Source organism: Chionomys nivalis, chromosome 11 (assembly GCF_950005125.1).
Source record: "Chionomys nivalis chromosome 11, mChiNiv1.1, whole genome shotgun sequence".
Classification (NCBI taxonomy): Eukaryota; Metazoa; Chordata; class Mammalia; order Rodentia; family Cricetidae; genus Chionomys; species Chionomys nivalis.
Window position 1 is genome coordinate 6,921,713 of NC_080096.1, and position 12,896 is coordinate 6,934,608.

Consider the following 12,896-nt stretch of genomic DNA (forward strand, 5'->3'; position numbering starts at 1 on the left):
TTTGTTGTTTTTTTTTTTTGCTTTTAAGATAGGAACTTACTATAAAGCTTAGGCTATCCTTGACTTTGGGATCCTCCATCCCCAGGCTCCCAAGTATTATAGTATAATTTTTATCTGTAAATACATATTAGGCTGGCACATCAGCTATTTAGGTCTCTTGTCTGGGGTTTCTGTTTTGTTCAGTTCCCGCAATCGTTAAGTCCCAAAGAAATCACATAGAGGTCTATATTAGTTATAAACTGATTGGCCCATTAGCTCAGGCTTCTTATTAACTCTTATAATTTATATTATCCCATTATTTTAGTATATGTTAGCCACATGGCTCTGTACCTTATTCGGTGGGGGAGTCACATCTTGCTTCTTCTCTGATCGGGTCAATACTGCGGAGGAATAGGCTTCCTTCTTCCCAGAATTCTCCTGTTCTTATTGACCCACCTCTATTTCCTGTCTGGTTGTCCCTCCTATACTTCCTGCCTGGCTATTGGCCAATCAGTGTTTATTTAAGATATAATTGACAGGATATAGACCAATTTCCCACAGTGTAGGTCAATCACAAATAGTGTACAGATTGCAGTTTTTCTTCTCCCTGAGACAGGGTTTCTCCATGTAGCCCTGGCTATCTTGTAAATCACTCTGTAGACCAGGCTGGCCTCGAACTTAAGAGATCCTCCTGGCTTTCTCTGCTTGCCTAGGGCTTGGATTAAAGGTGTGCACTACCACTGCCCAGACTACAAATTTTCAGAGATAATAAAATATATTTACAGAGAAAAATTTAATATATGGATGTCCTAATGTGGAAAATTAATTTTGTGAAGGAAATAAAAATTACTAGAAAGTGAAAAAAAATTAGTAGCCTTTATTATTTATAGTCACTTGGCCCCACCCCATTTTTTAGACATTATCTCACTCTGTAGCTAAGGCTGGCCTGGAAGTCACAGCAGTTTGGCCTGTCTCTCAAGTAGCGGAATTGCTGCCCTGAACCACCACATCAGCCATTCTCTAGAATTCTTTTTTGCAATTTAACAATAAAATTCCCATGTTTATAATATTGGGAACATTTTGAGGGTGGTCTCAGAAAAAAGTAGCAGTTAAAATTTTTGAGTGAATTGAGAGAAACAAAGTTGTTAAAAATAAAAAAGAATAGTTTTCTTGGCTGTGTGTAGATTTCCTAAGAGGGGCTTGTTTGTTTTTGCCATTTTCTGATTCAACTCAGGGAAGACATACTGGGCAAGTACTCTACCACTCAGCCGTGTGCTCCCACCTCCAGGAAGAGTGTACTTGGTTCTAAACAAAGATTATTCCTTGAGCCAGTCAGAGAGTGTAAATATAAAATGTCGATGCAATCCTTTAATCCCAGACCTTTGGAGACAAAGACAGGCAGACCTCTGTGAGTTCAGGATCAGCCTAGTCTACAGAGCAAGTTCCAGGACAGAGGGCTACATAGTGAGACTCTGTCCTCAGACCCTCCTTCCAGGAACATGTTAACACTAAACCTGCCCTGAGTAAGAAGGTATAGCCTGTTTGAACTCATTTGCGATGGAGATAGCATCTTGGCATTTCTGGCCTAGGATAGTAATGTTGTGTGCTAGTGTTTGTTTAGCCTTAATTAGCCTTATTACTTTGTATTAGTTTTGACCTTGTGATGCAGACTAGCTGTCCTTGCTGAGAAGAGCCACCTTTTGTTTGTCTGAGGCATGCTTTTACTATGTAGCCCAGGCTGTCCTAGATGCCTAGAGTTCTTCATTCTCCTTCCTCAGCCTCTTGATTGATTATAAATAATTTTGATAATCAATTAAAAAACATAACTATTTTTAATTAACTGGTTTGATTTTAATTTTACGTTTATTATTTGTGTGTTTGTTGGGCAACAGTGTGTATGTGGGGTTGGTAAAGTCGGGGTACAGGGACCACTCCCTGGAATCAGTTCTCTCCTTCCTCTGTATGAGTCTCATGGGTTGAACCCAGCTCATCAGTCTCATGTAGCAGACATCTTTACACACTGAGCAGTCTTGCCAGCCTGTAGCAGGGTTTTCAAAAATTTGTTTTTACTTAATTTTTCAAGGCAAGGTCTTCTGTGTGGTGTAGGCTTCGGGAGCTACAGGTTGTGCTCCCCCTCCCAGCTAAAAGATTTTAACTTTTTTCTTTTTTCTTTGTATGGTGTGTGTGTGTGTGTGTGTGTGTGTGAGAGAGAGAGAGAGAGAGAGAGAGAGAGAGAGAGAGAGAGAGAATGTGTGTGTGTAAACTTGTATTCCTGGAGACCAGAGGTCAGTGTTAGTGTTTTCCCCGATTGCTCTCCCCATTATTTTCATGAACAAGAGCTCACTGGATCCAATACTTGGCTCCATATACTGATTGGTGAGCTCTAGGAATCTGCCTGTTGACAACCCCCATCCCATTACAGATGCAAGCTCCTGCCCAGTTTTTATGTGGGTGCTAGGGAGCCAGGCTCAGGTCCTTAGAAACCATCCTTTCCCCAGTACTCTTAAAAAGGGTTTTGGTGCCCTTTGACACCTGGCCCTTATTGACACATTCTTGTAATTCCTCTTGGAGAAGCTGAGGCAGGAGTACCACTGAAAGTTCAAGGCCAGCCTGGGCTATACACAGTGAGACCTTGTTTCAAAAAAGCAAAACAAGCTGGCTGGTGGTGGCGCCTTTAATCCCAGCACTTGGGAGGCAGAGGCAGGCGGATCTCTGTGAGTTTGAGGCCAGTCTGGTCTACAAGAGCTAGTTTCAGGACAGGCTCCAAAGCTACAGAGAAACCCTGTCTCAAAAAACCAAATCAGGGCTGGAGAAATGGCTCAGTGGTTAAGAGCATTGCCTGCTCTTCCAAAGATCCTGAGTTCAATTCCCAGCAACCACATGGTGGCTCACAACCATCTGTAATGAGGTCTGGTGCCCTCTTCTGGCCTTCAGGCATACACACAGGCAGAACATTGTATACATAATAAATAAATAAATATTAAAAAAAAAAACAAATCAAACCAAACCAAACAAAAAAATCAAAAGACAAAAAACAAAAACAAAACAAAACAAAAAAAACAAAACTGAGGGTGTAACTTTAGTGGGAGACCTCTTACGCGGGTTTAACCCCAGCACCAAACAAAACCCCCTAGGGAAACCAAAGATGGTGGCCAAGCCTTAATCCCATCACTAGTGAGGCAGAGGCAGGTGGGCAGTCTCTGAATTAATAGGCTGCCTGGGCTACTAACAGTGCAGGCCAGCCAGGACGACATAGTGAGGGTCTATCTCAGAAAATAAAAACCAACCAACCAACCAAATGAACTAACCAGGAGCAGTGTGATTAAGCAGTTTCTTTTTGGGGCTGTCCCCTGCCATGTGATGTCTCCAAGAGGGGTCTCTGGATGCTCCCGGTCTCTCCTGCATGCTCTCAGTCAGCTAACGAAGGTGATGTGCCCTATGGCAGCTTTGTTACACACTCATATTATTGTCCTGGAGCAGAACCTAAGCCAGAGGAAAACAGTATCTGAGCCTCAAAGAGATTAAAGAGCAGAAAGATGGAGATGGCTCTGGGCTGAAATGTATCGGTGTGTGATGCGTGTCTCTGAGAAGAATGTTTCACAGGTCTCTAGGGGACAGTGGTCATTTGTTCAGCAAATATTTGCCAAGCATTTGCTGGATGAGACATTGTTAGGGCTGCTGAGGCTGAAGCAGTGAACAAAATAAACCAAACCCTGCTCTTCCCAAGTAAACAGATGCTAACCGAGATGGAGCTGTACAGCACCATATTCTGATGCTTACTGCGAAGGGCAAATGCTTCCCGAGAGGCAATCCCGGTAGACGTGGCTGCAACCGACCGAGGTTGTGGCTAGACCCAGCTAGAGGGTCACTGGCTTTGAGGCAAACTGATGATGAAGCAGTATTTGCTCAGCCACGGCCTGTGGTTACTGCTTTATTTTCAGGTCAAGAGATGAAGTACTTCTTCTCTTCCCTTTCTTCCTCCTCTGTCCTGGGACTTCGGATGCTGTTGCCTCAGCCTCCAGAGTGCTCTGATTGCAGGAGTGTGTCACCACACCGAGCTCAAGGGCTTTTTGAAAAGTTTGTAGAGCCCAGTGACTGTCACCCTTCCTAATGCTGTGACCCTTTAATACAATTCCTCATGTTGTGGTGACCCCCAGTCATCAAATTATTTTCATTGCTACTGTTGTGACTCATAATGTAAATATCTGACATGCAGGATATCTGATACATGACCTCTGTGAAAGGTTGGTTTGACCCCCAAAGAGGTCATGCCCCCAGGTTGAGACTGCTGGTCTAGAGCCTGTGAGATGGATCAGTGGGTGAAGGATCTTCCCATCAGGTCCCATCATGAGAGTTTGATCCTCGGGCCTCACATGGTGGAAAATGAGACCCTTGTGCCATGGTGTGTGTGCAACCCCTCCCTCAAATCAAATGTTGATGAATATCTTGGAAAATCCCCCACCTTTTGGGTCTTTTGGGGGACAGGGTCCCATGTAACCCAGACTGTTCCTGAACGACCTGTGTAGTCACTGATGACCTTGAACTACCGGACTCCCATCTCCCAGATGTTGAGATTTGGGATTCCAAGAACGAACACTGTATTAAGTATTAAGCCTTTATTGTTATATATTTCTTTGTGCTGTACTGAGGCTGAAGTGTGGGGTTTTTTTTGTTTGTTTGTTTGTTTTGAGACTAGGTTTCTCTGTATAGACCTGGATGTCCTGGTACTCTCTCTGTAGACCAGGCTGACTTTGACTTTGAACTCCCAGAGATCCACCTGCCTCTGCCTCCTGAGTGCTGGGATTAAAGGCTGCACCACCATTGCCCAACCTTTATAGGTTTATTTTGTTTTATGTGCATAAGGATATTTTTAACTTAAATTTTGTTTCATGTACATGGGTATTTTGCCTGCTTGTATGTCTGTGTACCACTTGGCATGCCTGGAGCCTGCTGAGGCCGGAAGAAGGTGTCAGTTTCTGTGGACCTTGATTTGCAGACTCTAAACTCTTGTCAGCCATTCAGGTTTTCTGCAGTCTGTCCTAGTTTAGCTGGCTTTATATCTCTTTATTTGAGAAAATAAATCAAATAACACATTGAAAAATTGTAAGGAAATGGATGGTGGTGATACACGCCTTTAATTCCAGCACTGGGGAGGCAGAGGCAGGCGGATCTGAGTGTGAGGTCAGCCTGATCTACAGTGAGTTCCAGGATGGGCAGGGCAAGAATCCCTGTCTTGAAAAATCCATAACCAAAACGAACCGAAGCAAAATCCAAAAGCCCTGTAAAGAACAGCATTAAAAGTAACTCTATGGAGATATGCAAGTTTTGAGCTTGTGTCCTTTGTGCCATACAATGGCTCAGTGGGTGAAGAAGGTGTCATGTGGATGCTGGCAGTCGAGCGTACATCCTCTGCTCAAGCAACAGATGCTCTTAACTGTTGAGCCATCTCCAGCTCGCTTGATTTTTTCTTTTTAATGGCCTTAATCTTTTTTTAGAAATCACGCCTTCCTTAGTTCCAGTTTTAAACATGCTCCCTTCTGGGCAAAATACAAGATTTTCAGATCTTTCTACTTCTTTTTTTTTTTTTTTTTTTTTTTTTTTTTTCGAGACAGGGTTTCTCTCTGTGGTTTTGGAGCCTGTCCTGGAACTAGCTCTTGTAGATCAGGCTGGTCTCGAACTCACAGAGATCCGCCTGTCTCTGCCTCCCGAGTGCTGGGATTAAAGGCGTGCGCCACCACCGCCCGGCCTCTACTTCATTTTTTAAAGTCCCCAGTTCTCACTAAACTTGTGGAGAAGCAGCCAGCAATAGTCTTGTCACAGCCTGGGTGCTGGCCTGCCTGGAAGCCCCTCCACCATGTTAAATAGTAGTCCTCCCTTCATTTAGAGTTTTAATAGTCTCCCTATGTATCTCAGGCTGACCACAGAAATGCTCTGCCTCAGGCTCCAAGAGATGGGATTGCAGGCATGCTCCTCAGCCTCTGGCTGACCTGAATTTCTTGCAGATACTTCATACCATAGTTTAATTAAAACTCCTCCAGTACCCTTCCCTCGTGTGTGCGTGTGTGTGTGTGTGTGTGTGTGTGTGTATGTGTGTGTTGAAGCCTGTAGAAGCAAAAGGTTAAGATCAATTCAGTTATTTTTGTTTATGGCTCGGTGGTATTATTATTATTATTATTATTTTGAGCCAATTTCACACTGAACCTGGAGCTTGCCATTTTGGTTGGCCAGAGAAACTCTGGAAACTACCTTTCTCCAGCTTTCCACTGCTGGGATGGATAGAGATACAAGCTGCTATGACCGTTTGGGCTCCAACAGTTATTCCCCACGTTCCCATGACCTGGCACTGCAGGTACATGCCTCCTGCCTGGCTGCCTTGCTTGCTTGAAGAAATCTCTTGTATTTTCAGTTTACAGAGTTTTATCTTCATGTAAATAGCCAGGCCTGAAATCTATACTTTCTGGTACTTCTTCTTACCTCACTTCCAAAGAATGACCAAGTTCTGTTGTTGTGTTCATTAAAAAATGTCTCTGAACTTGTCCTTTCTCTTCTATGTCCTCATTGCCAGGGTGGTGTTTGTCCCACCTTGGTGCTGTGGTGCCGAGTGGTCGTCTGTCCCAGTTGCTCCCTTGCACACTTCATTAGTCTTTTCCTTGCCTTCCTGAGCAAGTCCAGACCTCAGGGTGGTAAGCGATTTTGTCTCAGCCTGCCTGCCCTGACTGTGGCTCAGCTCATCTGGACACACTTGCCTTTGTTGGGGAAGCAGTGTGGGTTCCTGCAGACCCACCTGCCTCTGACAGTGCGTCTCCCTCCTTCACCCTGACTGCTTTCTGGGTCTTGGATAAAGATACCCAAGTAAGATGTAAGCATAGCTCAGGCTCTTGAATGTGCTAGTTGTTCACAGTTGTCCCTGGGAGGGGTTAAATACGACATTAATCCTCAGTGTAAGAGAGCCCAGTAGTGAAGAAGGCGAGATGCTGCTGTCCGCACACTGCCACGTGTCTCCGGGGAATGGAGACCACGGTAAGACAGCACAGCCTCCTGAATTTAACAAGCCATGGGATTTTGTTCAGGGATTCATGAGTCCTCTTCTGAGACTTGGAACAGAAAGATGCCTGAGTCACAGCATCAGAAAGAAAGCTGAGTCACGCTCTGAATGCAGGCCCTTATGCTTGGTCAAGCAAGAACTTTCTCAATTGTGCTGTCTCTCTAGCTCAGTGGTTCACAGGGTTGCAACCTCCTTGAGAGTAGTGCAAGCCTTCTACAGGGTGGCATATCAGAGATATACATTACAATTCATAGCAGGCGCAAAATTACAGCAATGCAGTAGCAGCGAAAATAGTTTGATGGTTGGGGGTCACCACAACATGAGGAAATGACTTAAAGGGCCACAGCCTTAGGAAGGCTGGGAACTACTGTTTGAATTCTCCTAATCTTGTTCTCAGATGATTTAATCCAGTTAAGTAAACCTAAACTAGTTACTATGTGAGCCACTCAGGTTTAGGGTGAAGGGAGGGGCTGGTATGTCTGTGGCACAGGCAGCAGGAGGAGCTGCTCCGTTTTGGGCAGAGGACTCAGGACATTTCCTTGGTCTGAGAGTGATAAAAGGAGCAGGAGTCCTACCGCGTGAGAATGACACACATCCTAGGTTCAAGTGAGTTTGTCCTTGTTACCATTTGCCGTAGTCGAGGCTTTTATCTTCTGTATTCCTGGTAGGAGTGTATCCAGGGTCTGGCTTCTTTCTGTGATGCCCGCTCACATCCAGCAGTTGTCGTACTGGTGCATAGCCCGGGTGAGGGGTGGTGGTGGTGGGGTGTTGAAGGGGTGGTTTGTGACCCTCTCGCCTAGTTGTCAGTCACCGAAATGGGAAGCATGGCTGTGATCCATCCGCTCTGTGTATTTTCAGTCCTTGGTGACTGGAGTGGTTGGGGAAGAATGGCAGACTATATTTTCTTTTTGATCATATGAAAAACAGCAAGAAAAGCAGCCTAAATATTTTGCTCTTGAAGCATATAAAATTTATGTCTTGTTTCTTTCTCCTTTTGGATGAAGTTGACTTTTATTTTAATTCTTTTAGATTTATTTTTATTTTGTATATGAGTGTCTTGTATCTTTTTGTTTGTTTGTTTTTTGTTTTTTGAGGCAGAGTTTCTCTGTAGCTTTGGAGCCTGTCCTGGAACTTGCTCTGTAGACCAGGCTGTGGGCTTTCCTCACTGAGCCTTGTCTTGGCTGCCCAAGCTTGAACCCACATAAAGCTAGACGCAGTAGTGTGTGCTTTATTCCCGGTGCTTGTGAGGGCTGTAGTAAAGAAACTGCCTGGATGAACACTCTATTAGGGGAAGATTTTTTTGTGTGAGTAAGAGAGAAAATAGCCAGGGCATCTGGAGGAGTGCCGAGTAGAGAAGAAAACCGCCTGGACATAGGCAGGCTAGAGAAGTGGGAGAGCCGGGGTGGGGTGGGAGACAGCAAGAGACCGGGCATAGCCAGAGTAGCAAGAGTTTGGGGCGGACAGATCATACAGATTACATGAGGCCGAGTAGCTGGAGGTGAGGGACGTCTTTTGGGGATAGAAAACCCGTCTCAGCAGTTCCTCAGGAGCGCTGACTTTTATCTAACCACCAGAAATCCTGTAGGTCAGTTTGAGTTTATTTCTAGACATGCAGGGGTGCGAAGTGGAGGGTGAAGGGTTGCGGTGGCTGAGTCTTCATAGATTCCCTGGAGGAAGGGAGGGCAGCTAGCATGCCCAGTGCAGCGGGGAACAGGAAGACCCAGGTTATATTAGGAGAAGGTGAAGGCTATGGCTTGGGATTGTCCTCGGACTTCTCACGTTCAGACTCACCTGCACAGCAAACACAAACCAAAACCTAGAGTACTGGCTTTGCCTCCTTACTTTTCTCAGTATATTGGTTTCGAGGACTGTTGGGCTGCTAAGCCTGGGAATGGTTGTTGACGGTCTTTAGTACATGGATGTCATTGTTCTTACAATGTTTGTTTTCTGCTTTTAGTTACGGAATGTCCTCTCTCTTTCCCTTTTGTAGATTCGCCGGAGGCGCCTTGCACGACTTGCTGGTGGACAGACCTCCCAGCCGAGCACCCCGCTTACGTCTCCCCAGAGGGAGAACCCTCCGGGACCTCCAATACCTGCATCAGCCCCAGGCCCTTCCCAGAGTCTTGGTCTCAATGTCCACAACATGACCCCAGCTACCTCCCCCATAGGTGCAGCAGGTGAGCCTCAGCCTCCGACTTGGAAGCAGTTGTACCTCTGATGTCATCATCCCAATGTTACCACACAAATTAAAACAATCAGTGGCCTAAAGGTTACTGCTGCGTATTTCACTGTTTCAGTTCATTTTGATAGTGACCGGAGAAGACTTGCAAACTCATTCCTCTCCCACCCCCCTCCCAGCTCTACCAGCAGGCTCAGGTCTGGCCTTTGGAGCTGGCCAAGACTGAATTTGACTCTGCTGGTTTTTTGAATTTGGTTGATGTGTCTCTCCTCCACCCCATTCCTTCTCTAATAGCATGTGCTTTACCCCAGTCCTTTGTCATCTCTTAATGTACTCTAGGGGTTGGGGAGAGAGCTTGGTTGGTGATTTCTGCATATGTATGAGGACCCACATTCTTATTCTCTGGACCCTTTTAAAAACTGGTTCAGAGATTCATGTCTGTAACCCTAACACTGAGTAGGTAGGGACTTTTAAGACTCATGGCCAGCCAGTCTAGTCAGTAGGTAAATTCCAGGTTCAGTGGGAGGCCCTGTCTCAAAAAAATAAGAGGAAGACAGCCATCATCAACTTTGGGTTCTTTTTGAGATAGGGTTTTTCTGTGTAGCCCTGGCTGTCCTGGAACTCACTCTGTAGACCAGGCTGGCCTCAAACTCAACAGAGACCCGCCTATGTCCTGCCTCCTAAGTGCTGGAATTAAAGGTGAGCGCCACCACCAACTTTTGACTCATGCTCGTGGGCATGCACTCAGAAACAAACAAAAAAATTGTTTGCAAATGCAAGATTGAAATAATGGTCAAATGGCGACGCTCTTGTCTTTGGGCTGCATTGGCACAGACTTTTCCTCTAAATTACATCGGGTGCCAGACGTGCTGTGGATGGCAGAGCACCTGCCAGCATGTGTGAGGCCCAGACGTGCTGTGGATGGCAGAGCGCCTGCCAGCATGTGAGAGGCCCAGGGTTCAGTCCCCAGCTCTACAGGAATCAGCTCCACCTGTATATTTGTAGCTGTCTCCTGGGGAGCTGCTTAACTCTGGTACAAGTTCTTTTCTTTAAAATAAATGAGCTCCTAGGCAGGCAATGTTCAGGGTCTTTTCCTTCTTAGGAAAAGATGATAACCACTCACGCGTGTGCCTGAATGTATTTTCTCACATGACGCTTCTATCAAACATGGTAATCTTGTAGTTTTTGCAGTTACGGAGAAGACGCAAAGGTGCTATGCAAACTGTGTGTGTCGTTTATAATAATCTGATGTCCAGCTCACTCCAGCTCTGTGAGCTCTGCCGTAGCCATCCAGACAGCCCCCTTTCTCTTGAAACCTAAGAGCATTTGCAGTTTCTGTTGCCTTGGGTCCTTAACCCTCAGTGGCGGCTTCTTGATGTGGATAAAAGCCTGTCCATCATTCTTGTAGTGATAACAGGAAGAACACCTGTGTGAGCGCGTGGGCTGAGTAGCTGTGGCAGTTTGCAGATAAGCATTCAGGATTCCAGGACTAAGTTGTCTTTTCCTTGGGAAATGTGCTCACAACTGTACTGCCTCCTTGCTGTGTTGGGCCATCCCTGCAGTTCTGGAATTTGTTTTTCTTGCTAGGTTGTAGCACAGTTGTGGTTACATCCGTTCCCCACCTACTGTCTGTCGCCTGCCCTGGAGCAAGGCTGGAGAAGAGCTCACACAGCCACGTGGTCTGACCATCTCATTTAGAATCCATGATCACAAGTTTAAGTAGACCCAACATGTCCAGGCAGCTATGCCATGTTTCCCTGTTTACTTTTCCACTCTGCCACCAAGTGTGCAACACCTCATTCTCCATGCACACTCTCAGTGTGTGGAGGAAACACACATGCAGAAGGGAGCCTGTATAAGCTTCATCATGGCTTCCATCTGGCTCCCTATTCTTGGTAGGACAACTATGCTGCCTCATCAATGCCTGTACTTGTGATACCATGTCCCATCACCGCACAAAGCTTCGCTTCCCATGGCTCCTTTTCCATTCAGTCTGGGGAGATTTTGTACCCCAGGTGAGCTTTCGCTAGCTGTGCCAAGACATCGCAAGCATGTGCACAGTGCGGTGCTTCTCCCTTCGACACCGGTTAAATGGAGCTCGTTTCTCCCATTTCTCTGCAGCTCCCACACATCTCCAGTCTTCTGGAGCAAGTCCTGGTCCTCCATCTTTTGCTCTTGCACCCTGTGCAGACCTGAATGAGTGTGTGGTGGGAGCTCTGCTGAGTCTATTTATCTCTGTCAGCCTCACTTGGTGGCTTCACCCTCTCTGCTTTGAAACACCCTTAGCTTTCAGAAGACCATCTTGTCCTGGTGTCCCCATCCTCTCTGTTCTTTTTCAGTTCCTTGCAGGATTCCTTTCCCTCCCCTGATGTCTGCCAGCAGGATGCCAGGGTTTACTGTTTAAACTCTTGGTCTCTTTATCTGTGCTTATTCATTTAATCGATCTCATCTTGTTTCTTGCCTTTAATTATTCCTTCCAATTTGATGACTCCTTAGTTTACATTTCCAGCTCTGACCTGTGTCTTGAACTTTAGATACTAGTGACCCATTTGACTTCACTTTCATGTCTAACCGGCATCTCTTCGTTCAAATGTTAGAAGGGATTTCTGTGTGTTTGCATGTGTGCATGTACAGGTATATGTGCACATGCCTATTCCTGTGTGTGGAGACCAGAAATGGATGTCAGTGTCCCACCTTATTTTATGAGAACTTACTGAACCAGAGCTTGTGAATTTGTCCCCGAGGTCCTCCTCAGCTCTGGAATTGTGGCTGTGCACTGCTACCCCTTGCTTTATGTGGGTCCTAGACATCCAAACTCAGGTTCTCCTGCATGCACGGCAAGCATTCCCAGCTCTTGAGCGTCGAGTTTAGGGGTGCTGAGATGACTTAGCAGGTAAATGTGCTTGCTAAGCAGACTTGATGACCTGAGATCAAACTCCAGAACCCATATAAAATTGGAAGGAAAGAACTGGCTCCACAGGGTGACCCTTTGACCTCCCTACACATACTGTGGTGTGCATGAGTCCCCTCCCCCATCATAATAAAATCAAGTTTTGATATTTCCTCATATCTCACCCCAGACCTACAAACTAGAAAATCAAAATTAGGCCTGGCAAGACAGCTCAGCAAGTAAAGGTGCTTGCTGCCGATCCTGACAGCCTGAACTCAGTCCCCTGGACCTACAAAACACACACACACACACACACACCCCGTAACAGCCACCCCCCCACTCTGCAATAAATGGTGATTCTTAAAAAGAAGAAATAAAACCCAAACCAGTCAAAGAAAAAGTTTTTAGTGTCCTTTTCTCAGGAAAACTGTCTTTGTCCGCTGTCTGAAATCGCACACATTCTAATGTAGCACTATCCCTCTCGGCTCTGGCCTCCAGTCTGCTTGTCCACCTTGAGTTTTCTTGTTTTGATTTTGAGATGTAGTATTGTCGTGTAACACAGGCTGTCTTCAATCTTGAGATCCGCCTGCTTTCACCTCCTTAGTGCTGGCTTTCCATGCCCACAAGACCATGTCTGGCTGTGTGCCCTGTCTTGTCTGCCTCCCCTGATGGTGTAGAAACTCCCTGGGTCAGGAAGTTGTGCTCATTTTTGCTCACTTTTGTATCCCCAGTGCTTCACCAGAGCCTGGCATAGAATTTAAGATGGGGTAAATTAGTGAATGAATCACCAAGAGGAAATGACC

At 45.8% G+C, this 12,896-nt stretch overlaps 1 protein-coding gene across 2 annotated transcripts in view; it reads left to right on the forward strand.

Moving 5' to 3' along the window:
- The window catches only part of Ube4b (ubiquitination factor E4B), a 103,636-nt gene that overhangs the window by 16,641 nt on the left and 74,099 nt on the right, over window positions 1-12,896 (forward strand). For both annotated transcript variants that reach the window (XM_057784102.1, XM_057784103.1), the window contains exon 2: window positions 9,015-9,201. In XM_057784102.1, coding sequence (XP_057640085.1) covers window positions 9,015-9,201 — 187 coding nt within the window. The remainder of the gene's footprint in view (window positions 1-9,014; window positions 9,202-12,896) is intronic.